Source organism: Trichomycterus rosablanca, chromosome 27 (assembly GCF_030014385.1).
Source record: "Trichomycterus rosablanca isolate fTriRos1 chromosome 27, fTriRos1.hap1, whole genome shotgun sequence".
NCBI lineage: Eukaryota > Metazoa > Chordata > Actinopteri > Siluriformes > Trichomycteridae > Trichomycterus > Trichomycterus rosablanca.
In genome coordinates this window covers 3,466,069-3,492,235 of record NC_086014.1, presented here as the reverse complement: position 1 = coordinate 3,492,235, position 26,167 = coordinate 3,466,069, and the positions used below count along the sequence as shown (strand labels likewise).

At 39.9% G+C, this 26,167-nt stretch overlaps 1 protein-coding gene across 1 annotated transcript in view; it reads right to left on the bottom strand.

Moving 5' to 3' along the window:
• cacna1ab (calcium channel, voltage-dependent, P/Q type, alpha 1A subunit, b) overlaps window positions 1-26,167 on the bottom strand; it is an 83,645-nt gene that overhangs the window by 23,869 nt on the left and 33,609 nt on the right. The window contains exons 6-31 of the mRNA XM_062989530.1: window positions 21,465-21,556; window positions 18,433-18,585; window positions 17,750-17,937; window positions 17,527-17,630; window positions 16,182-16,297; window positions 15,509-15,547; window positions 15,298-15,384; window positions 14,740-14,916; window positions 13,630-13,742; window positions 13,437-13,549; window positions 12,679-12,810; window positions 11,952-12,024; window positions 11,708-11,825; window positions 11,535-11,602; window positions 10,803-10,909; window positions 10,302-10,434; window positions 9,465-9,772; window positions 8,788-9,041; window positions 8,527-8,662; window positions 8,141-8,270; window positions 6,983-7,042; window positions 6,788-6,894; window positions 3,559-3,658; window positions 1,734-1,894; window positions 1,387-1,527; window positions 477-678 (exon numbers count right to left, since the gene is read on the bottom strand). Coding sequence (XP_062845600.1) covers window positions 477-678; window positions 1,387-1,527; window positions 1,734-1,894; window positions 3,559-3,658; window positions 6,788-6,894; window positions 6,983-7,042; window positions 8,141-8,270; window positions 8,527-8,662; window positions 8,788-9,041; window positions 9,465-9,772; window positions 10,302-10,434; window positions 10,803-10,909; window positions 11,535-11,602; window positions 11,708-11,825; window positions 11,952-12,024; window positions 12,679-12,810; window positions 13,437-13,549; window positions 13,630-13,742; window positions 14,740-14,916; window positions 15,298-15,384; window positions 15,509-15,547; window positions 16,182-16,297; window positions 17,527-17,630; window positions 17,750-17,937; window positions 18,433-18,585; window positions 21,465-21,556 — 3,412 coding nt within the window. The remainder of the gene's footprint in view (window positions 1-476; window positions 679-1,386; window positions 1,528-1,733; window positions 1,895-3,558; window positions 3,659-6,787; window positions 6,895-6,982; window positions 7,043-8,140; window positions 8,271-8,526; window positions 8,663-8,787; window positions 9,042-9,464; window positions 9,773-10,301; window positions 10,435-10,802; window positions 10,910-11,534; window positions 11,603-11,707; window positions 11,826-11,951; window positions 12,025-12,678; window positions 12,811-13,436; window positions 13,550-13,629; window positions 13,743-14,739; window positions 14,917-15,297; window positions 15,385-15,508; window positions 15,548-16,181; window positions 16,298-17,526; window positions 17,631-17,749; window positions 17,938-18,432; window positions 18,586-21,464; window positions 21,557-26,167) is intronic.

The following is a 26,167-nucleotide window of genomic DNA, read 5'->3' as shown; positions in this document are numbered from 1 at the left end:
TTTGGCTGATATGTTTACATTCAACTATTAAGGTCGGCTGTGCTGTGTATTGTAGCTTCTATTTATTCTATCATTTCAATCTATCATGAAATGCGGCACGAGGTCCATAAAATGAACCAAACTTTCCTGTGAATTTAGGAGGGCCCTAATCATCTTCTTTTATCTTTAGTTCCTGCTTCATCTGGATCAGAAATCCAGCATGAACAGGGAATTTAGAGCTGCCAATCCACCTTCTGCATGTTTTCCAGAAGTGGAAGACAACTGAAGCGCATTAAAAGAACATGATAAACCTTTTTTTCCAGATGATAACCAACATGGGTTCCCAGCACACACACTACATTTACTCTTCACGGGATGTTGTTGTTGTTGTTTTTTTTAATCAAAACCCTTGGTCCTGGATCAGTGGTCTAAGAAAAAAGTCTGGTACTCTGTGGAATGAAAGAATGCTTTCGGACTCTATGAAGACGAGCACACACCTCATTTTTCTCAAGGCTGTAGTCCTCCATCATTTTATCTCCTTGCTCCTGGAAGGTGATGATGATCAGAGCGACAAAGATGTTCACAAAGAAAAAGGGAAACACCACAAAGTACACCACGTAGAATATGGACATCTCCATCCTGTAGCCTGGACTGGGACCCTGATTCTCAAAGGTAGAGTCCACAGAATGTTTCAGCACCCTGCAAGAAGACACAGAAAGACACACAGACAACAAGAGAAAGAGGAAACCCAAAGACTGTTAATTTATTCATTCATTCTTTTATTTATTCAGTTTTATTGTCATTATCTGTTTCATTAGGAACTCTGGGGAGGAATGCACTCTCACTCAGTCACAGCCGATCCACCTTCTATATCTGGAGTTTTCAACGTGTGGGGAGCGAGTACCTGTCCAAGGGGGTGTGACATTACCAGATTTTATTTTACTTATAAAGTTAAAGCATATTTGATGAGTCTCGCTGACCACACACACTATTCGTCTAAGTTATCCAGCTCAGTCTGAAAAATGTACCGGTAGCAAAACTTTAAAATATGGGTAACAGTGAAGATAAATCAGTTAAAGGGAGTGACAAAACAATGACCGAGTTGTTTAAGCCGAGGACTCCACTAGCGATATCATCCATGAGCCATCTACAGTTTTGGCTGTCAGTCTAAGCAGAGTATTCTGAACTGGCAAACCTAGTAACTGATGTACTTTTGCCTTTACTTGGCTCTGTGAAGCATCGTTTTCGGCTCTCAAAAGCCACCGCTCAGGAACTTAACAAAGCCACTCCATAATTTTACTCCCAGTCAGATGCATACTGGTGTTTATTTATTTTGGATTCTTCATGCCCTAATTACAACTCAGTTCATTTGTGCTTCAGCGTACACGTGTGTTTTTGGGTACTCACTGCGGCCATCCCTCTCCTGTGGATACAGTGAAGAGTGTGAGCAGAGCCCACATCACATTGTCATAGTGAAAATCGTACTTCCTCCAGAACCGGTGCTGAGGTTTCACTTCGTTATCCTTCTCATACACCAGGTAACTACCCCTACAATCAACAACACACACGTTCCACACATATTAAGGCTGATACGAACTACCTCATATCTACCTCATGAATGCATTTCTTTTGTCATCTGAAGAATTAAATGTAATATTCTCTACAGAGCAGGTGAAAATGAAAACCTTTAGCCATGTAATTGCTCACGTCCTGTTCCCCATGGCCTCTCTGATTTAGGAGATGAATTATTTTACCTGCAGTCATGCTGAAACTCTTTGGATTCATCTGTGCAGTAGAAAAATCTTCCTTTAAAAAGCTGCACAGCCACGACAGCAAAGATAAACATGAAGAGCATGTAGACAATGAGGATGTTCAACACGTTCTTCAGAGAATTCACCACACAATCAAATACAGCCTGTAAAAGAAGATAAAGAGAGAAGAAAACAGAATGAGAACAGGATAAGAAAAATACTTTCTAATAAAATAAAGTCCAAGACTTAACTGGTGCTAATTAGTATGGCTGTAAATACTACAGTGTTTAAACACAAACGTGCAAAGTTACCCATAATGCAGACAAATAAGTTTACTAGTAGCTAAATACAGGTGTGTTAGTTTACCTGTAACTCAGGTGTGTTAGTTTACCTGTAGCTCAGGTGTGTTAGTTTACCTGTAGCTCAGGTGTGTTAGTTTACCTGTGGCTCAGGTGTGTGTTAGTTTACCTGTGGCTCAGGTGTGTAAGTTTACCTGTGGCTCAGGTGTGTAAGTTTACCTGTAACTCAGGTGTGTTAGTTTACCTGTAGCTCAGGTGTGTTAGTTTACCTGTAACTCAGGTGTGTGTTAGTTTACCTGTGGCTCAGGTGTGTAAGTTTACCTGTAACTCAGGTGTGTTAGTTTACCTGTAGCTCAGGTGTGTTAGTTTACCTGTAACTCAGGTGTGTGTTAGTTTACCTGTGGCTCAGGTGTGTGTTAGTTTACCTGTGGCTCAGGTGTGTAAGTTTACTTGTAACTCAGGTGTGTTAGTTTACCTGTAACTCAGGTGTGTTTGTTTACCTGTAACTCAGGTGTGTAAGTTTACCTGTAACTCATGTGTGTTAGTTTACCTGTAGCTCAGGTGTGTTAGTTTACCTGTAACTCAGGTGTGTTAGTTTACCTGTAGCTCAGGTGTGTGTTAGTTTACCTGTAACTCAGGTGTGTTAGTTTACCTGTAGCTCAGGTGTGTGTTAGTTTACCTGTAACTCAGGTGTGTAAGTTTACCTGTAGCTCAGGTGTGTAAGTTTACCTGTAACTCATGTGTGTTAGTTTACCTGTAGCTCAGGTGTGTAAGTTTACCTGTAACTCAGGTGTGTAAGTTTACCTGTAGCTCAGGTGTGTAAGTTTACCTGTAACTCAGGTGTGTTTGTTTACCTGTAGCTCAGGTGTGTAAGTTTACCTGTAGCTCAGGTGTGTAAGTTTACCTGTAGCTCAGGTGTGTTAGTTTACCTGTAACTCAGGTGTGTAAGTTTACCTGTAGCTCAGGTGTGTTAGTTTACCTGTAACTCAGGTGTGTAAGTTTACCTGTAGCTCAGGTGTGTTAGTTTACCTGTAGCTCAGGTGTGTAAGTTTACCTGTAACTCATGTGTGTAAGTTTACCTGTAACTCAGGTGTGTTTGTTTACCTGTAGCTCAGGTGTGTAAGTTTACCTGTAACTCATGTGTGTAAGTTTACCTGTAACTCAGGTGTACATGTTTACCTGTAACTCAGGTGTGTTTGTTTACCTGTAACTCAGGTGTGTTAGTTTACCTGTAGCTCAGGTGTGTAAGTTTACCTGTAACTCATGTGTGTAAGTTTACCTGTAACTCAGGTGTACATGTTTACCTGTAACTCAGGTGTGTAAGTTTACCTGTAACTCAGGTGTGTTAGTTTACCTGTAGCTCAGGTGTGTAAGTTTACCTGTAACTCATGTGTGTAAGTTTACCTGTAACTCAGGTGTACATGTTTACCTGTAACTCAGGTGTGTTTGTTTACCTGTAACTCATGTGTGTAAGTTTACCTGTAACTCAGGTGTGTAAGTTTACCTGTAACTCAGGTGTACATGTTTACCTTTAGTTTAGGGAGACGTTTGATGGTCTTTAGTGGTCTCAGGACTCGTAACACTCTCAGAGATTTGAAGTTGCCAATATTATTAGCTGCACTCGTACCCCTGCATAAAGAAGATCAAATAACACAAACATTGCATTAAATAATTCATTTAGAGCTAAAAGCTAACACTGCTTTTTAGCATAGTGCATCACCAGGTGAATTTGGTTCTTACATTTTTACATTTAAAAACACTGCTGTGTGTATTTTTATCATTATTAGTTGTTGTTTGTTAGCATTCCACTAGCATGTGACATTCAGATTGTCATGAACAGGCATTTTCTGCTGCAATGCCCAGCCAACTCTCGTTCTTTCTTTCTTTCTTTGTTATTAGATGTTTGGGAAAGTGGGGGGAGGGCGTTTGTTAATAGAGGGAGGATATTTCGTGTGCAGTGTTCTAACCACTAGGAACTTTCATTCAGAGATCTGAATGAAAACACAAATACAAGCTGTCCCAACTTTTTTTTTTTTTCATCCTTCAGTGAGGATTGGTAAATAAGCTAAATTAAGATTATGCATAGCATCTCTTTCACTCAAGTTGACTGAATACTTATAATAACATCTCTGCAATAGAAATATAAACTATTTTAATGATAGCACATGAGCACTGGACACTGCATGTGTGCATTTCAAGTAAATCATACTAAATTAACTTAAATTAAATTGGTGAATGAAAATCTTCACCAGGGGCTACTAGCTACTGAAAATGTGTATTCTTAATGACACACAGTCAAGGCTACATCACCATCGCCAGAGGAGAGTCTCAGAGTCTTAATGCGATGGCTGATCAATAATCATTTACCCCCTCCTGAGTCAGCTCAGAGATCCACTGTATATGTGTAAGTTTGTGTGTAAAAAGCTCGGAAGCATGGTCACCACAGGCAAGGAAGAGGAAGATAAATGTGGGTAGAGATGATGGAAAAGAAAAGAAAGAAAGCTAGAGCAGCTAATCCCGTGGGACGGACGATAGCCGTGCAATGTGAACAAAGGAAACTTTACCTAGGCTGGCTCCTGTTCAGGTACCAGAGCAGAGACAGGACAGAGGTTTAGAGATACACGCACACACACACAGACGAGAAAGACAAAGAAGCACAGAAGCAACAGGACAACACAGAGGAGGTTTGCTTAGGAATAAACATCAATATAAGAGACAGATTGGAAAAAAAGGAAGCAGAAAGGAATTATGGGTAGACGGTTTGAGTCTCATACATATACTCAAATACTTAATATAATCAATTACAAAATAATGACACGGAATATTAGATGTTCTATTAGAAGACTAAGCTCAAATTGAGTAATGTCAGTTGTTATGTATTAGTTGCAGTTCATCACTAGATGGCGCTAAAAATGAACTATTAATTTTTTTGTAATTTTGCTTATAATAATAATAATAATAATAATAATACATTTTATTTATATAGCGCTTTTCAAGATACTCAAAGACGCTTACTTGGATGCAGTAAACACTCACTAGCCATAATATTAAATCCACCTGGGAAATATTGTGTAGGTCCCTCCCATGATGCCCAAACAGCTCTGAACTGGTAAGGTATGGACTCCATAAGACCTATAAGTCCTTCGGATCTGGCACCAAGATTTCTAGATCAGATCATTTCTAAGACCTGTATGTTGCAAAGTTGATGAATAAACAACCATCTCAAAACAATGTCAAGCTAAGATGCACTCTGTGTCCTGACACCTTTTTGTTACAGCAAGCATGTAGCTCTTCTGTGAAGCAGACAGGCTAGCCTTAGCTCCGCACACCCATCAATGTGCCTTTCGTACCCATGAACCTGTCAGCGGTTCACTGGTTGTTCATTCTTAGACCACCTTAGGTAGGTGCTAACCACTGTATGTCAAAACTTTAGAAACTGTATGACTGTATGTGCTACCTAATATATCCCACCCTTTACACAACTGACATTAATACGATTATGAGTGTTATTCACTTCACCTGAACAAGCAGAAGCTTTTTCATATGTTGTCATATTTCATATGTTTTTAGATTTTTTTATTGCGGTGTTGGATTTGCAACAATTATCCAATATATGTAATGTTCCATAAGTTCCATCACATATGTAATGTGTACCTTTATTGCTGTGTTATGTTATTATGCTTTAATTTTAATAATCTTTGAATTCAATAAAGTATCTATCTATCTATCTATCTATCTATCTATCTATCTATCTATCTATCTATCTATCTATCTATCTATCTATCTATCTATCTATCTATCTGTTTCAGCAGTTCAGAAAAGAGGTCAGAAGAAAAGAGGTCAGAAGAATAGACACCTCACAGTAGAGAGAAAAAGGTCACAAAAGCAGCTGGAAGAGACAGGAGAACAGTAAAAAGAGATCAGAGAACCTAGAGCTAGATGGTACCCGTTCAATAAAAAAAGAAAAATCTTACCCATAGAGGCTCCTGTGCAGAAACCAGAGCCGAGTCAGGACAGATGATCAGATGTTGAAAGTTCAGAGAAGCACAAAGGCACCAGTATGAATATAAAAAGGGTTAAAAAGAATGAACATCAATCTGTTGTATTAAAGTACTTATAATCGCACAAACACACATGGACACGCTTTAATCCTGATTACTGAGACACATAGTCGTATGCTAAAATATAAAAGTTAATTTAATTTCATACTTTAATTTCTGCTCGGTCATTGAAAAGCAGTGTGTTTGTTCTGATCAGGAGTCTAATGCCAGCGTGCTTTACACTACTGCAGCAAACAAGTGCAATTGTGCATAGCAGTCCAATGTGTGTGTGTGTGGCTGTTTGGCCATAAAAATCCAATTCCTAAGGCTGCTGACTAAATACGTTTGTTAACTCAACATAAGCACTGCAGATTTTCAGGAATTATGTGTCTGTTTTTTCCAACTTGTGTGGTCTAGCACTTTAAAACTGAGCTGTTGTTATAACCAGTTATTGACTGTGGTTAAAACATCCCAATCCACCAATTTGAAGGTGTGTCTACATACTTCTTGTCATGTGTGCCACTGTGTAAGAGAGCTGCAGTTTACACTCTGGTTTCAGGATGGATATGTTTCTTATTATTAGGATTATCAAAAACTGTCAAAAAGATTCTGTCTTAAAGAAGAATAAAGTGAGAGGACGAGTGTAGAAGACTGGGGTAAAGGAATAGATCCAGGTCAAAAAGTCTAGTGAGAGACAGGGGATTAAAGGGGTACATACGTAAAGCCGAAGGCAAGCAAAGCCCCAGAGACTACGATGAAGTCCAAAAAATTCCACAAATCACGAAAATATGCTCCTTCATGAAAAACCAAACCAAGCACCACCATCTAGAATAAATCCATACAAACACTATCAACATTATCAACTCATATACACCAAGTTTATAGAAAAGACACACACACGCTTGTACTTTACCTTAATCAGCATCTCAAAAGTAAACACACCAGTGAAGACGTAGTCAAAGTAGCGAAGAACCTGTAAAGTAGCACAAGAATGATTTAAGGACTGTTCCCAGATCAGCACCGCTTGTGCCCCTGCTCAACCCTGCACACATAATACAATACCAAAACACACTTGACTCATTTAAATTCAGGATTTAGAATATTGTCTTTAAATATCTTATCATTGCTTAAGAAATATTCAGGCTGTTTTGTTTAGTGGCTTGTCAGTGCAGTTGGTCATTGCTTTGACATATTTCGTCCCATCTGTGTCATTTTCAATGCTGCTTCAATATAAAACAGTGATCATTTCACTCACATTTGTCTAAAAATGACTTAAGCTATGTCTATTTTTTAACGTACATTGCTGTGGACCACTGATTTCGGTGTCAGATAGAGACAGTTAAACAAACAGAGGCAGAAACGGTTTACATTTTGTACATGAATATGTTTGGGTCTTTAACGTGTGGACATGCTTTCTGGTTGGGTTACAGAGGCAAGTTGCAAGATGCAGAGGCAAGATGCAACCCTTTCTATTTTTTCTAAGTGTGCCTCCAAACATTTAAGCTGGCCCCAGCAGTCATGTCTGTGTAGACACCTGACCAGCTGATGGCACCGCTGAGACTTGAACCCCAGATCTCAGTGGTAGTGGACAAGCGTATTTACTGCTGTGCCACCGGAGTGCCCAAGGTCACCAGTTGACAGCTTTATTTTGGTTATCTGGGCTGGGTCGAGGATCTGTTTGTTCGTCTACTTTGCTGTCTGAGGTACTCTCAACATTCTTTGCCATTGATATTGTTTCTGTTGTGCTCTTTATTGTCCAGCTATCAGATCCATAAAGAACCATATACAGTAGAAGAACATAGTCTAAACAATTCTAAACATTGACAGGTCACAAAACTGATCCATAATGAAGATCAGCACCTTGGACAGGTTTAAAATCAAAGACGTTCCTTCTTCAGCACCAAGGACAGCAACTAAACCGACACCGTGAACTTCAGGCCTTTACTGTGTTTTGTATTGTAATGTACTGTGTAAGTTGGCCTTTTTATCCCCATTAGCAATTGTTGTGGCTGAAACACATGGACTCATTAATTAGGGGTGTAAGGGTGTAATCTGCAGAGTGGATTCTTACATTGTTCTGAGGTGAGTCAGGCGAGACTGGATCTTCTGCTGCGAGAGCAATGCTGCTCATGGCGATTACAGAGAGAATACACATCTCAAAATAACGTAGAGTCATAATGTAGTGGCAGCACCTACGAAATCTGCAATCCACACACACACACACACACACACACAGAAAGAGAGAGAGAGAGAGAGAGAGAGAGAGAGAGAGTGAGAGGAAGAGAGAGAGAGAGAGAGAGAGAGAGAGAGAGAGAGAGAGAGAGAGAGAGAGAGAGAGAGAGAGAATTATTTCTATGTATCAGAAGTGAGAAATAAACAAATACAGATAAAGAAATAGATCTGCAGAGACAAATTTAGGGTAAATAAGTAAAAATAAGTGAGGGTTGTTATACTTACGGGTTGGTGGGAGACATGATGAAGCAGGAGCTGAACGGAGGAATGGGTTTGGGTCCGTCCTCGTCATCTCCTCCATCACCCTCCTCCTCTTTTTTCTCTCCATCTTTGGCTGCTTCAGTGTTTGCATTCTTATTCACTGTGGGTACACAAAAATGGGTCACGACTCACAGATCTGGTACTGGTGCCCAGCAGCAGTACCGGACCCACCACAACCATGACCATAATGAATGGTGATTGTATTCAGTTGTTGGGAGTTCTCACCCTGCAGCTGGGCGTCGAGTGATGGGTAAATGGGCTGCATGTCTATGGCGAGAAACTCGCTAGTGGAGTTCTTCATCGGGTCAGTGAGGATGAGGATGCTATCCGACAGGCCCCGTCCCCTCAGATTCAGCTCGTTATTAGTCTGCTCCGTGTCGCAGCATGGTTTATGGAGAGGATCGTGGAAGTGGGGTTCAGGATTACAAAATAGCAGCCTGCTGTTGTTGCGGACGTTATCCAGATCCTCGCTGCACTGTCTGAGACAGACAACAAGGGAAAAAAGATCAAATGAGAATTCACTCAAGTTTACAACAAATGTTCTTCCCACTTCAATATTTCTGTCATTCAAGCTGACCTAACCCTAACCCTAGCATATTTATATCGTCATTCTACCACCATCACATCAATTCACATCAATCAGACCACAAGACTTGCAAAATGCAAAATCAGACCATAAGCAGCATTTTGCAGACATTTCGTGGTGTTTAGTTCCAGCCCCTGACTTTTGTGACTCAAGAATTAAAATTGGTGTCACAGTAGCTGTTCTATTTATCCTATTCTTCATTGCAAATATTCTCAAGCAATGTCAGATTGGATGGCAAGCACCTGTGAACTGTCATTTTCAAATCCCTTTACTGAGATCAGATCATATTTACACACACACACACGCACACACTCACTTTCTTGAGCAGTGATGGTGGGAGCTTCGTTCCCTCCTCCCCTCCTTGTCTCCATGATGATGATGTCTCCTGTGTTGCCTGTCCTTCACCCCTCCCGTTTCTCTATGTGGGCAGGGTCGATGATGTGAGTGAGGCCTGTGATGGGGGTGAGGTGTGTAGCTGGGAGGGGGAGGCATATTGTCCTCATACTGTTCAGGCTCTCCCGGTGGTGGTTTGTTGGTATTGTTGTTGCGGTTCTCCTCATGGTTCACCACCAGAGGGCGATCCAGGTGTGTCTTCTTATCAGAATTGTTACGAAAATTCATTTGCTGTGAGACGAACCAAAATTTACTTCGAGACATTATTTAGATAGAATGGAATTCTTAGTAACAGTTATGTTTGGAAAAGAAATATATTCCTCTTCATCAATTTTCAACATATTTTCTACAGGCTGGTCAGGGCATAAATGGCGTACACCTGATAAAGGGTGCAGTCTAACTAGCTTTATTCTTATGGGCACAGAGAAGTCATAGATTTGTCCTCATCACCAAATACATAATTAGTTTTGCTACAATAATCTATTATTGTTGATTTATAAAGGTTTCTAAAACACAACATTATTATTTGGTTAAATTTAGATAAGACTTGTTATACAAACCTGCTTAACCATTTCTATTAAACAGATTTAGTGATTACAGTCAATTGTACAAATGACCACAATAAAGACAGACCAAGCCAGAAGTAAAGGCATTATTTTGGGAAAACTATATATATATATATACAGTATATACCCTTCCATAATGTTTTCATGCTCCTTATCATAAACGTTATTTTATATTATTACTCTTTCTCTCTGACCTTCCAGTGATCTTCTGAGTCTAGTTCGTTGTACAGCACCTCTCTGCTGGTCATCAGGTTTTGCCGGCGGATCTCACTGGTGCGCTGCTCCCACACTGATTTGGGAGGCTTTGCATTTCTCTGCTGCTCCTTACTAAGGAAAAGAAAAAGACATCGAATTATAAGTTTACAGTCTCAGCTGTGTGTTTTGTTATTGTTTTCATTCTACTCAATGGTGGCAGCGATAACGGTGAAGCTGAAAGTGATTTACACACTTCACACTTTGTGATTTCAGCTCACTGTACTGCCGGCAGTGTAAAGTAATACTGTTCTATCTGCTGACATGTAAGCTGGTGCTCTGCATGAACGACAAGATGTATTTAGCCTTAAATAGAGAAACTACAGTCTTTTCGTTAAAGACAAGACATTTGTAATGGTTTAGACAAAGTATCAAACATATTTAGAACTATTTATTTTTGATGTGTGTGTGTGTGTGTGTGTGTGTGTAGGTGTGTTTCTTACGCAGCAATGGAGAGGTTGGCAGCAGACAGAGGGCTGACTTCTGCAACTTCTTTAGCTTTCTGTAGAGCGATTTTCTGGGTAGTAGCTTCCTCTTCTTCCTGCTCATCCTGATACAACCAAATACACACACACACACACACACACACACACACACACACACAGAGTGGGGGTCAAACAAATGCACAAGCTTATAAAATCCTTTTACCCAGGTTGGCTTATATGTGAACAAAAGCTGATATATTTCCATGTAAGAGGCCAACAAAGGCAAGTGATTCTAAACATGACCACAGTAATGGTAGCAGGCAGAGCTATGGGTCAGCTAATCGATTTGTGTTAAAATTTTGGGTTAGTTATTAGGTTATTAAGTTCATTCCATTTTACATCATGTATCAAAGGACGACTTTAAGGTAAAGTGGGGGATTTAAAATTGTTTCAACAAATCCAACAGGAACCAACAAATATAAGGCCGGTTTACAGGACCAGGTGCACCCTATGGTGTAAATATGTTTTTCTGTATCTTTACAATATATCTGGATGAAATAAGGAGCCTTTCATGGCCCCCCACCTTTACTACATTAAAATGATTAAACCGTAATTGGTATTTTTGGAGCACAGATTATACTTAAAGCTCCACTATAGCATTTAATGCATTAGAGACATTGATTAGGTATTAGGTAATAATTATGTGTGAATGCATTCGTCCACTGCACACAGTTAACACACAGACTTTACCTTGGTAAGTTCCTGAGCGTTGGCCAAATTATCCACAGCGATGGCCAAGAATACATTCAGCAGTGTGTCTGAAACCAGTCAAGGAATTCAACAATCGTGTTTGTGTGAAAATAAGCGAGTGCACAGATGTGTGTGTGTGTGTGTGTTTGTGTGTGCAACTTTGTTAAGGATACAGTTGCCAAAAAGTGTGAGCACGATAAAAAACACAGAGGAGATCATTCCCCTTTCAACTCCGCCCTGAGACGCAATCCCATCATACATCACCACGTTCCAGTCCTCACCTGTCAGAATCTAACACACACACACACACACACACACAATGTTAGAATCTGATCTTTATATACACTGATGAGCCAAAACATGAGGACTGTCAGAACAACTGCACAAAGGTGCAAATATAAATATAAACCCCCCTACCTGAAAGACAGTCATGATGGCTGCAGGAAAAGTGTCGAAGTTTGTTGGAGGAGTTCCTTGCTCAAAGTTAAACCTAAAAAAGCAGTGGGGAAAAGACAGTCACACACGCACCAGGCCACATTTTGACCCAACAGATTTCAGACACAATAAAATTACAAATGAACTCAACTTCAACTGCACATTCAACAGCAGGATTATTTGTGTCGCACCTCACATGCCCACTGGAGGGCGTTAAAGGATCAAAAATGGTCACTCTGGTTAAGAAACAAACTGATTGAAAACTACATTTTCACTAGAGGATCATGCGGGGAGGCAAAGTGCCCCGACAAAAACAATAATTCATCTAACAATAAAAGACCACTAGGAAATGTATTCTTTAGAACAAGCACCATGAATGACTATATACATTTATAGTGTTAATTCATCTTTACTGCTTGTTTTAAGGAGTCTAAATTCTCATGCATCTCAAGAGTAACACTGCCGCCTGTACATTAATTATGCTGTGACTTTGTACAGACTGTAATTGTACCTAATTAAGGTTTGATTTTTTTTTAAGTTTAACATCAGTTAAGACAGTTAGAACTGATATAACTAAGATTTGTTGGCAGTTTCAGATCGTTACTAATCTATATAATTATATATCATTCAAACATTGCAGGAATTATTAATATACCCCGACTGCCATGATTTGTGTGTGTGTGTGTGCGTGTGTGTGTGTGATACTCACTGTCCTCCGAACAGCTGCATCCCAAGCAGAGCGAACACCACAATGAAGAGAAAGAGGAGAAAAAGCAAACTGATGATGGATTTCATGGAGTTTAACAAAGAAACCACCAGATTGCGTAGAGGTGCCCAGTACCTGAGAGACAGAGACAGCACAAAATGCAAATAAATGCATTTTGAATAGCAAAAATAAACTAAAGTGGTGCATTTCATGAAGAAAGTGCGAGTGTGATTGCAGCTCAGCAGTGGTAAAGAATGTGGGGGTTTGAATACTTTCGATTATGCAGTTGGTGGCGTCCGAATACTTTTGGTCATGCAGTTGGTGGGGTCCGAATAATTTTGGTCATGCAGTTAGTGATGTTTGAATACTTTTGGCCATGCAGTTTGTGGCGTTCAAATAATTTGGGTTATGCGGTTTGTGGTGTCCGAATACTTTTGGTCACGGCGTTTGTGGTGTCCGAATACTTTTGGTCACGGCGTTTGTGGTGTCCGAATACTTTCGGTTATGCAGTTGGTGGGGGTGTAAATACTTTTGCTCAGGCAGGTGTCTGTGTCTGTGTACAAGCTATTGTTTGAGCAGAAGTACAGTAGATCAACCTGCCTTTCAAAAAATGAATGGAAGTGAATGGGGGGAAATGGGTATAAAACGGGTGTGGCGGGTGAAGAGGTGTGCGTGTCCTAAAACTGTATACAAGCCGCAGTGTCATCAACGGGCAAAAAAACGGGTGGAGTAACACACTGAGCTGAGACTCTGCAACTCACTTGGTGACTTTGAAGATTCGCAGCAGCCTAAGTGCTCGTAGTACACTGATCCCAAAAGAAGTCCCGGGTTTGATCATCGCCCAGACCACCTCGAATATACTGCCAACGATAACCTGAAACACACAGACGTTTTCATTCAGTCCGAACCCTAAGCACAGCACAGTACAGCAGAGAGAAAAGCCAGGGTACTTACTGCACAGTCGAAACAGTTGAAGGAGGAATGAAAGTACGGTCTCGTTCCTAATCCGTACATCTTTATCAGCATCTCCATCATGAACAGGCCGAGGAAAATAAACTCGGCATAGACTGAGGAGAGAGTACAGGAGAGCAATCAGTCAGCCATTAGAGGTGTGATGAAAACAGTTGAGAGAAAATTGGAAAGGGTTTTGCATAATGTAAATCGGAAGGGTTTTGCGTACTCCCTAATACTACAGAAAAAATAATACTCACGATGCGCTCTGTGCAGTGATGTGTACAAATATATTGTATTAAGCTGGGCTGGATTACATACACTGCTTACAAATATCTAATACAGTGGTACCTTGTAACTCCCTCTGTCTCTATTTCCTCGGCTGCTCCCGTCAGGGGTCGCCGGCGCATCGTGATCCGCATTATTGATTTGGCACAGTTTTTACGCCGGATGCCCTTCCTGACACGACCCTCCCTATTTATCCGAGCTTGGGACCGGCACTACAGTGCACTGGTTTATGCATCCTAGGTACCTAGAGGACCTGTCTCCAGTTAGCCTGGCTGCATGTTTTTGCTTGACTGTGGGTGGAAACCGAAGCACCCGGAGGAAACCTACGCAGACACGGGGAGAACATGCAAACTCCTAGGAACATGGTAAGGAACACGGTATTCCAAGATCAAGCATCTCCATGATTAAGAAGCATAAGGAAACTATAAAATAGTAAAGTGCAGCTTTTATTGATTATTTATTTCAGTGTTTTTGGATTACATTTGTGTTATTTTCAGTGTATAAGTGTCAAAAACAACCCCATTATTTTACATAAGCTCTACGGGACCATGGAACACATTAACAGGGAAAAATGGGAAAAAATACCTTGAAACTCAAGGTCCAACTTCCAGAATGAATTGATGTTGAGTTTCAAGGTACCACTGTATACTGCCTAAAGTATGTGGACACCTGACCATGAGGTTGCTGGACATCCTATTTAAAAAGCATGTGCATTAATAATACAGATTACAAGGTAAACACATTGCCAGATCCACAAACAATACATCCCACCCCTGCCAAGTTTCTCTCTCTCTCTTTTACACACACACACACACACACACTTACAGAGGAAGTCTGAGAGCAGTTCAGACTGTTTGTAGTGAACGACAGCAACGCAGAGTGTGTTAAGCCCCACAAGGCTGAGGACGGTCCAATAAAACGCCTGAGTTTTTACCATCTTTCGAATAAGAATACGAAAACGCCGCTCCTTCTTACTGAAGCTGGAACCATCAGCCTTCAGTCCTACAGCAACACACAAACACATTAAGAAACACACACAGTTAGATCTGGACAATCACAGGAACATGCTGTGCTGTATGTATTTTTTCAGCAATTGTACAGATGCCTCGACCACATCTGGCCAGCTAATCTTGTCTGTAAAGTGCCTGACTAGGTGATTTTCAGTTCCACAGATACACTAATGCATAAAAAATGATTAATTTTTGACCTGCTGGTGAATCCATGGTTTGGGAAGCATGGTAGCATAGATGTTGAGACCCATTTTGGCAAACTGGATGACATGGCATTGCTACAATCTCACAGTGAGTAAGGTGCAACACTGGCCAACTAGACCACCCACTAACCTTTCAAAAAGATTCTCAATACAGTGTGTTGTTCTCTTACCCACTGCATCCCCCATGTGATCGATTCCTTCTTCAGGGTTCAGCAGGTCAGTTTTGCTCTTCTTTAATGTGGGTCTGCGCCGGGAGCCTGAAAACACACCCATAACATTTTATGAGGCTCAAAGACTTGCGCATAATATTGGATTATTTTATGACCTGTACAAACATTATCCGACACAATCTATATACAAATGAAGAGGAAACGTTCATACGGTCACCAGTGGTGTCATCTTCAGCCAAAATGACTTCCTCTGCAGAGAGAGAGAAGGAATAAGACATAAGGTATGTATACATATGTATACATGTATGCTGTATGTGTGTGAGCTTGTGGTTCATTACTAGCTAGGATGGCAAGCTACGCAAGTTGTCAAGAAATCCACACGACTGAATAAACACTGCTTTATTCTAATTCGGGTTTCAGGTAGCATAGTGACAAAGTTCTAGAGTCTTGGAGACATGGCCTCTATTTACTGTTTGTGAGTATTTTGGCACATTTTTTAGGTTTTCCTTATGTATAAGGTGAATTGGTTATTCTAAACTGCCTGAGGTGTAACGGCATGAGTAAGACCTTGACCTTGGATTTGTCCACCTTGAAAACAGTGTTTCAAAACAGACTCACTTCTGCATTTTCTGAGCAAACATAGAAAAGCAATTATTGCAGAGTACTATACCCCCCACTTCTAACCCTGGATGAGAAAGCACACCACATGACTGTCCAACACCTTATAAAATACTTAGAAAGATTGTCAATTGTGTATAACTGGGTATTTCAAACCCTCGGTCGCAACCAACCCAGGCAAAATAACTTATCCTTGGATGAATACCAGCATGTTCAGTTGTGTACTCAATGTGTGTGTGTGTGTGTGTGTGTGTGTGTGTGTGTACCTGCTTTACAAATCCATTCCAGATATCCGTTAAGTTCTCTTTCAATCTGCTGCTGTCGTCGTAGTTTTAAAAACTCACTGCGGTTCTCTACTCGCTCCCTCTCTTTAGCAAACTCACTGTGGAGACACACAATGCATCTGTCTTAAACAAACACCCACACACACACATACACACACTGACGTAGTTTTGGGAAGCAGATTCTATAATAAGCACATTAACATATGGGAGTGAAAAACATTCTCAGATGCTCAGATCAATTCTCTTTTTAATGATCAGAAGTTTTGCTCTCATGGACTCATCTTCTTATGTAAGGCTTACATCCTGTGGGCTTTAGGATGCCACACCGTCAAAGTCGTTACTGCTGGTCTGTGCTGGGAATCTGCATCCACACTGGACAACTAAACTTTTTTCAATCACTAACTGAACTCTGTTACTATGGTGAACTTCTAAGTGTTCACCATAAGTGACTGACTGACTAAAACACTGACTTTTTTGTCAACAAAAGACTTGTTTTATTAAGTTTATTGTGTTCTCTGAACAAACATAGAGAGATTATTAACCCAGTTTTATGTCATTTCATTTGTGCCATGATCTTCTAATTCCCTGTCAGGGATTCTGATTGACTAGAGCGGGAGATTTAAAAAAAGTACACAGAAACCGTTTTTTTCTGCCAAGGTCTGGAAGAAACTCCAAACTGTCACCTTAAGCAAGGAGAAAATGTGTCTGGACGGTTGAATGAAATCCAAGATCCACTAAAAAGCAGGTCTGCAATAAATTAGCAGCTGCTGGAACATGGATGACTTTGTCAAGCAAGCTTGACAGCACTGTGGGCACAGAGGATGCTGTGGAGGAAAGGGAGAAAGCCTTTGCTCCTGCTGTTTTGTAATCAAGGTGACACTTCATGAGCTTGGCAAAGAAACCACTGTTCCATGCGTGTTTTTTAATGAATGCAGTAAAAACTAGCTCAAAGGGAGACAGAAAGAAGTCACCAACAATTGGTAATTTAGCCCACAGGGATAAATGACATCAAATCAAATGTATATTCATGTACATATATATATATTTTAAATGGCATAAGAAAAGCTTGATTAAAAAAACACTCCAGTGACATTTTCTGTACTAATTTGGAATGTAAACAGGAGGTTATGAGGTCTATGCAAATACACTCTTACCCAGATAACACACCCAATACCAGGTTGAGGTTTTTGAAATGGGATGTCCAACAAGCTTATGGTCAGGTGTCCAAATACTTCTGGCCATATGGTGTATATGAATATACATATTTTTTCATACGAATTTGGAATGTAAACAGGAGGTCCTTAGATCTATACAAACACACTCTTACCCAGATAACACACCCAATACCAGGTTGAGCATAAAGAAAGAGCCGATGATTATGAGAGGGACGTAGTACATCCAGTTCCATGCACTTCCTAAAGCATCGTTGCTCTGTACACACACACACACACACACACACACACACACACAATTGAATCCATGAATAACAAAATAAAGCCTGAACAAATTTTTTACTCTACATATGAATGCTGTGTGTGCGCTCTTAGTACATAATACAGCATGTCTGTCCAGCCCTCCATCGTGATGCACTGGAACACCGTCAGCACGGCAAACAGGATGTTGTCGAACTGCGTGATCCCGTAATTCGGTCCGAGCCATTTCTCTACACACATGGAATCAGATGAACACACGCGTGCAGGCAACTCGTCACCGCACGGCTGGTCATCCACGATCTCCCCTGCACAAAACACACAGGCACCAGCGAGTTAGCAAAAATCTGTCCTAAATTAGAGGGGAACTAATGATTAAAATATACAGAGTGGGGAAAATATCGCTAACAGTAGAAGTACAGCCAGCATTTGCCTCCCAAACAGCTTGGATGCACATAAAAATGCTGTCATACTGAGATGTTGGATCATTCTTTAGGGAAAAAATTAAATTCCTTAAGGGATGAAGGGGATCTCTGATCAGAGAAACCTCCTAAAAAGATTTAATTATTAAATCTGATGTTTATAAAGGCTATGGAAGGTTCTTCATGGCATCCTGCTGATTATCCAACCACTTAAGATATTAAGTGGTTGGATAACCCCCCCCCCCCAATTTCTAAAGGTCTTCACACTATTTAGTCTATAGTGGATGCATATGATGCCCTAAATTCTGAAATTCAAAAATGTTTGGGGAAAGAATATTGTTTAATATTTTCCTTGTTTACGTCATGTCAGAATGAATTTACCTGTGACATTGTCGTAGCAGGCTTTGTGGAATTTTCCAGAATAAAACTCAAGACCAATAATGGCAAACATAAGAATGGCAACGAAGAGCAGAACACCAATTTGCAGCAGAGGAATCATTGCCTTCATGATTGACTTCAGCACCACCTGTAGGCCTGGAGAATAAATTAAAACGTTAGACAAAATCTCTCTCTCTCTCTCTCTCTCTCACACACACACACACACACACAATATTAAGTAATCTACTGCTGGCTGGTAGAAAGAAGTGCCTAATTGCTTTAAATGTGTCTGACTGTGCATGTGCTAGTCTGCAGGGGCCCAAAACATCTTTATGAGACCCAGACCCAGTGTGTCGATCCAGACCCCTTCACACTGCTGTGTTGTTAAAATGTGAGTACTGTTGATGAATAATTCCTCTGCATGCATAGATTACAATTGTTGTAAACAGTCTTGCTATTCTTAAAACATCAGATAATGTAAATCAGATGATTAATGGCATATTACAAGAAAAAAAACCTCCAGCTAGTAAACGAAGCACCAAGACACATTAGATGTGAACTCAAGTTTAATTATCTGTTTAACAGGATACATTCTCAGGCTGGGAGAGAAATGCAGGGCAATTGTAACCAGATAGTATGCTTCAAATGGACTGTAGATAAGTACAAAGTCTGCTGAATTATGGCTTGGGAATGTGATTCTTTTATTTAAACCTAATTATTACCTAGGCATTAAATCTCCATTTTAAATGTAAATGTACCCAAGTATAAAGCATCACCTTACTGTCCAAGCAGAAAGTGACCGCATGGAACTCAGTATCCAGACTGGAAGATATTTTAAGCAGGTGTGATATGGTGATCTCGAAGCTAGTTTTGTGTATCCAAAGGTCTGAGCCAACTTTAATATTACCTGTGTTCTCCTTCATAGATCTTACACAAGCCATTAAAAAATAGTGATCTCAAAGGTCAGGCTAATGATGAATCCTTTGTGTTTTTTATGTGATTTTATCATTTATTTTTTCTGAGGAGCATTTTCAGACCCTAAAACAGTCCCAGAGTCCCAGACCCTAAAACAGTGTGTACACACATTGTATAGACATCAAATGTTATTAGGATCTTTAGATTTTTTTCAGCATTACTTGGATTACTTGGAGAACTACTTGAACGCCTATAAGCAAGAATCTCCGTCCCCTTCCCCTTCAGTGATCCCAAACTGCTAAAAGTATTCAAAAAGCAACTATAAAAGGAGCCAGACCCACATCACTCTTGATGTTCTGTTGGGATAAATGGTAAGTACAGCTCCTGCACATTTTATATGATTTGCTGACTCATGGCTTTGTGATTTTACAAACAAATCCATCTCTTTACCTGTCTGAGGTTAGGTAAATAGATGCTATTAAAAGACGTTGCCCGAGCCTTATAACTCTCATGGTGATTGTTAAACTTTATAAGCCTTGTGGACTGTTTTCATCTAATAGGTCTGAAATATTTTTTCTTGCAGCCTAAGTGAGCTTGAGGTGGCCTTGTGTGTCTGTGATTTGTGTTAAACGGTTGACAGAAACTGTCAATCACTTGTGTGCAGTAAAAAAGTCCAAAGTCTTCACTGTAACTTGTCCAGTCAGGAAAAAACGTCATCAATAAAACTCTGATCACAGTCCATAAAACATTTTTAACCTTTCAAAAAGAGTAGAATATTCATGTCTGTACACTGTTCACTATGGGTAAGTGAATAACATGCTCATCAAATGAACTGAGGGTAGCACAGGTGCATAGCATATTTAGTGTTGTTGACCTTCAGATACTTAACATTTTGGGCCCCACTTCCATTTACCCTGGTGTGAAGTTGATGTGGCATGTTTTTGTCCATGTCTATGTCAGGTTCCTCCAGATAACATGAAAAATCCTAGCGGACTGGGAGGGATGGCTACCGTATAAATAATACCCTGCGATGGACTGGTGCCCTTTCAAGGATGCATTGCTGCCTTGTTTTTAGTGTTTCCAGGATCAGAAATAAATGGATAAATGCTAGCATAAGGACAGTGGTAGCCTAGTGGTTAGAGCTTTGGACTATCACTTAAATGGTTAAGAGTTCGAATCTCAGCTCTGCCATGAAGCCACTGTTGGGCCGTTGAGCAAGGCCCTTACCCCTGTCTGCTTGAAGGTCATTGTACTGTACATCTATAGATATATATACATAAACATATATAGATATATTCCATTCCATAAAGCAGTTCAGTAAAAGGAAAACTGCACTTACGGTAAAATAAATGGGACATTTACAAACCGCAGCTAGTAAGAAAATATTTTAACGTTTTAATAAGTTCCTAATGATAACAATAAATACCTGAATGTATACACATACTACTAAGGCTTAAAACAGCCTGTCTTCACATAACATTAAGACACAGAACACACCCTCTTCCTCGAAAAACACACCACTGTTATTACAGACTAACGATACACTAAAATATGTATTTTCTCTTTGAACAAGCGTTTTATTGGCTTCTATCTGTCGTTGGATACTGTTTGTAATGGCAAAGATTTAAAGGGGCTCATTTGTGTTAAGCCTAGAGAATGGGATGCGCTGGCCACAGGCAAATGACAGATTACTTACTTAATTGCTAGATGGGCCTGCAAAAAGCTATCGGTTATCCATCCTGTCCTCCCACTAAGTCGACAGGCAGAGAAACTCTTCTCTAGAGACCAAATTGTCAAGACTCTGCATTTTTCTCCCCAAACTAAACACGTGGCTTATTATAAAGCAACAATGCTTTAAAGAGCGGAATAAATACCACCAGCCTCCATGACTCGTCACAACATCTACTTGTCACAACACAATACCGTTTATATTGTTAGTATTGCTGGTATTGATCTTTTCACAATTTTTTCAAGTAACAACCATATCTAAAAATATCTGAATGGTAACAACAGCAAAGAAGCACAGTTCATTACGTTACTGGGGTGAACTTTATTTTTCTTTAATAAGACCCTACCTAATTCACAGCCGTCAAACTGTGAGTGTTTTTGTACAAACTTACTTGGAATTCCTGAGACGAGTTTGAGGGGTCGCAGCACTCTCACAGCTCGCAGTGTCCGCAAATCAAACTCCGAACCCACAGTAGATAAAATGCTAAAGACGACAGAGAGAAAATGAACGTTTATTGAATACAAAATGGACAGTATGAATGTAAACCTCTGAGTGTTTAAATATATAAAGAGAGAGAATTCTTTCTGCCCTATTCCATACAGTCTTAGTAAGGAGAAATGTGTAATTTAGGATACTTCCCATAGTGAAAAGACATAGCGGAGGAGAAACAATTCACCTTGATAAAATCAGACCAACAGGAAAAGACGCGAGAGCAAAAAAAGAGAGACAGACCCAACCCCAGGGAGAAGAGTGTGTGACAGGGTGAGAGTGATAAATTAACAGAGGGGAGATACAGAGGGGCTTCAATCTGCTGGGAAAAACCCTGACAATCACTCACAGCTTTATATGTTTGTCTTTTTGCAGTTCTCTATCCAAGTGCTTTCAATTCTCTACACTAGTGCATCTCAAATGTTTTAGACCAGGTACCTTCTATAATCAAACCAAAACCTCTAATAACATTTTATGTCATCTTACAGAAACACACACATACATACAATGTGTCCAATGTTTTAATATCTGAACTGTTCACTTGCTGTACACCACACATACACTTGCTCGAATTATTACTTGCTTGTTAAAATATAGCTGTTGCTGTTTCATTTCTAATTTCTGCCCTTACTTACTGTGTGTGTGTGTGGGTGTGGGTGTGTGGGGTGTGTGTGTGGGGTGTGGGGTGTGTGGATGCTGGGAGTTTCCAGGTCTCTCCCCGCTCACCACGTCACCATGGCAACAGGTGATTCCTTTTTTTATGATGTCTCCACGGTTACCAACCTACTCTCATTCACAACCATTGCCACAGCAACGAGCCCTGTCATTGATGGAATCTCGGCGTCACTGCAGCAACCGAAGAGCGAGATGTGGAGAGGGAAACACACAGGGACACCGCGTCAAACCCTCTATCACCAGCAACAGAAAATCTGGTGTGTGTTCATGTGTGTGTGTGTGTGTGTGTGTGTGTGTGTGTTTAAATCAGGCCTTTTTGTCTACTGAATCTAGGTCAGTATTTGCATTTTTTACCACTAGGGAACAGTGGGTGTGTGTGTCTGTGTGTGTGTGTGTGTTAGGTCTTCAATATACCTTTACATCGAATTCTCTGTGTACCTAAGTGATCGTAGTAAACAGGTAAATGCACAGAAGTCACGCATTACAGTCAAGTGGAAGTTTGCATGACCACAGGGTGGCAGTGTCGCATGATTAAGCCACCAGTGATGTATCTCAACACACACTCACACACACTCACACACACACACACACACACACACACACACACACACACACACACACACACACACACACCTTAGAATCCATTAAAACACTGACAGCAATTAAACATTACTAAACTACCCTTAGGGGTCACTAACAAAAAAAATATGTAAAGAGCAAAATCTGTACCCACAGTTTAGTAATCTGTACTCTCAGTTTATAAAGTGTACCCACAATTTAGCAAAACTGTACCCACGGATTTGTAAACTGTACCCTCATCTAAGCAAAACAGTGCTCACATTATTGTAAATCGTACTTCCGCGACCTTTAAAAACAGCTGGTTCTTTTAGGAATTTTAGTCACTTTTAGTCACTTTTCATCACTTTGTAAATTTACATCATTCATATGCACTGCACAATTAGCAATATATGTTTACTACTGCTCTCCATGTCTCCTTAATTTAATTTATTTTAGTTACGCTTTGATGAAGTTTAATTGTAATATACAGCATGTAAATAATCTTAAAGAATGTTGCACTTCTGCTTAGATGCTACTGTTTCTCGCTGGCTCTGTACTTGTACCCTGCACAATGACAAAGTTAAATGTAATCTAATATTCATTGTTTCTGCTTTTGTGCTGATGTTACCATCTATATCAAGCACATATAACAACAGTCCACCATGACATACATTAAAAATAGTGCTAATACTGTACAAGAACAACACTGAAAGTGACACAAATAAGATTAATTTTTGATAGACAATGACAACCAAGCAAACCCAGTTCAGCTACTGCATTTAATCTACTGCTTGCCTGCAAAGCAAGAGACAAACCAGCTCCCCACCTACTTTAAATCACTAATCAAACCCAGTTCTGACCATTCTGAAAAACAGGTCTATCTGACTCAAATGTTATTCTAAATGACTTCAATTTCTTCTCGATGCAAGGAGACTCCTCTTTTCTGTTTATAATGAGAGCAATTACACTTGCTTTATTTACATGGGCACAGAGGAGCCACCACTAAAAATCATCAATACTCATCAAGGAAAATTAAAATTAATGTCCCAGAAGTAAATGAAAACATATTTTTTAATGTTCTAGAAAACCTGACTGGTGTAATATCCATGCCTTCTTCTATTATGTAAACTAACACTACCAATATATACTGGCAGCACAGTAAGGCAGCAGGTAGAGTAGGTGGTGAACAGCAACATGAGGACCTGGTTTCATGCCAACATTACACACCATTTCACTCATGCAAGCAAAACACATATGTAGTAGTGGTGTGTAGATTTTCTAGTGACGTTTAGGTTTCCTTCTCCTAAAAAATTAAATAATGACACAACCTTATGGTTGAACCATGCTTTGTTGTATGTGTGTGTGTGTGTGTGTGTGTGTGTGTTGATAAGAAACAGCTACGGCGTCTCTGCATTTGAGCACTGGTACTCAGTTATTGCATAACATTGCTATGGAAACAGAACAGCATGGCCATATTAAGGTAGGGTTGTGTGTGTGTGTGTGTGTGTGTGTGTGTGAGGAAACAGATCCCTCTTTCAGTCTGATACATGTGTATTGTTCTTTCTCTTTATGTTTTTCTGTCATACGCTTTTCTTTATATCTGTCTCACCCGGTCTTAATCACCGTCTCTGTCTCACTCCTTCTCTGTAAGTAGTAAAGTTCGTCTCGGTGCAGGCTGCCAATAGGCTGCATCGTCACGACTCATAGAGCAGCTAAAGAAAATATGTCCTTACTCACTCACACACATACAAACTGGCCTGTACTACAGAAAATCAGCGCCTAAAACCAGGGGCATTCCAACCACTTGGAGCGGCAGCTTTAACATAATATTTAAATGTATTTGTAAATTTCTTTCAAAAAGAGGGCACTGTGTGGAGTTTGCATGTTCTCCCCGTGTCTGGGTGGGTTTCTTCCAGGAGCTTCGGTTTTCCTCCCACAGTCCAAAGACATGCAAGTGAGGTAAATTGGAGATACAAAATCATCCATTTCTCAGCGTGCTATTGGATATAATCATGTGACCTAAACTGTTCAACTGTTTTTCTACAAATACATCAAAGTACTGCAGTGTAATTACTGTAAACAAGTAATGACCCCCTTTTAAGCTGATCATAAAACAGAATGTGATATTACACAAAAAAATTGTGAAAAAATATCTATAATTAATTAATTAATATAATTTCTATTATTATAAACCACAAAGTTATCCAACATTTATATCATTTGTGTGATAAAGCAATTATTCCTTAATTTAAGACCTGGTCGCACCACCTTCAAATTCTGCATTGCAACTAAGCACTTTCTATAATTTGATATCAGTCCTTCACATCAGTGTGAGGAAACTGTACCCACCTCTCTGTGCAGAACTGATCAAATCAGACACACTGTTAGGTTTCCGGGCATGAACTGCCTGCTATACGTCTCACTATAGCATTATGTATTGGGTTAGGACTTGGACTAGTTCACCTCATAATTCTAACCGTTCTTATTTTAGCCATTCAGATTCAGATTCTGGCTCATTGTGCTGTTGGATAACTCTATAATGCCTCTGATCTTAAATTTTTCTTAAGAACTGTCCAATAGAGGGTGGAACTAATTGTTTCCTTAATAATGGCAGGTTGTCCAGATGCAGTAAAGCAGTTAAAACCCTACCTTTTACCTCTGTCTTTTTTCGCTCACCTTTTGACATGTAAAATGACCTTGGGTATAAGAAAGACGCAACATAAATACAGCTTATTATTATAACTATTGTTACGAGGGTTCTTCAAAAAGTTTCCGCACTTTTAAACTCATCTATGACATCACTTTTCTACAGTCACCTTCCGATGCATTTTTCCCAGCGGCGTGCCAACTTTTTAATGCCATCAGCAAAAAATGTTTTGGTTGAGCGCGTAGCCACTGATGCACCGCTGCTCTCACATCATCATCACATGAAAATCTTCTTCCCCTTAAAGCTTCTTTTAGCGTCCAAAAAGGTGGAAATCAGATGGTGCTAAATCAGGACTATAAGCTCTCAGTCTCGCAGACACGACTGATTACTACTCCTCCCAACCTAAATATAAGTGTGGAAACTTTTTGAAGATCCCTCATATTATTATCATTAAACCACCACCACTATTTTTAATTGTTCATATACGTTCTTACTTACTTTTTTTGCAATGTGCATGGTCATGATCGCTAGCTTCAGCTGAGGCTAGAGACGTCTGCAGTTCAGACACCTGAATGAGGTGTCTATAAGCATTAGAATAATTTGAACAGGTTAGCCACCCCTGAGAATTTATCATCACTATTTCCTCCATTTGGAAATAACAGCTCTCACTGTGGTTCGATAGAGTCCAAAGAAAAAGCTTTTTAATCTGTTTTATATTTTAGCTA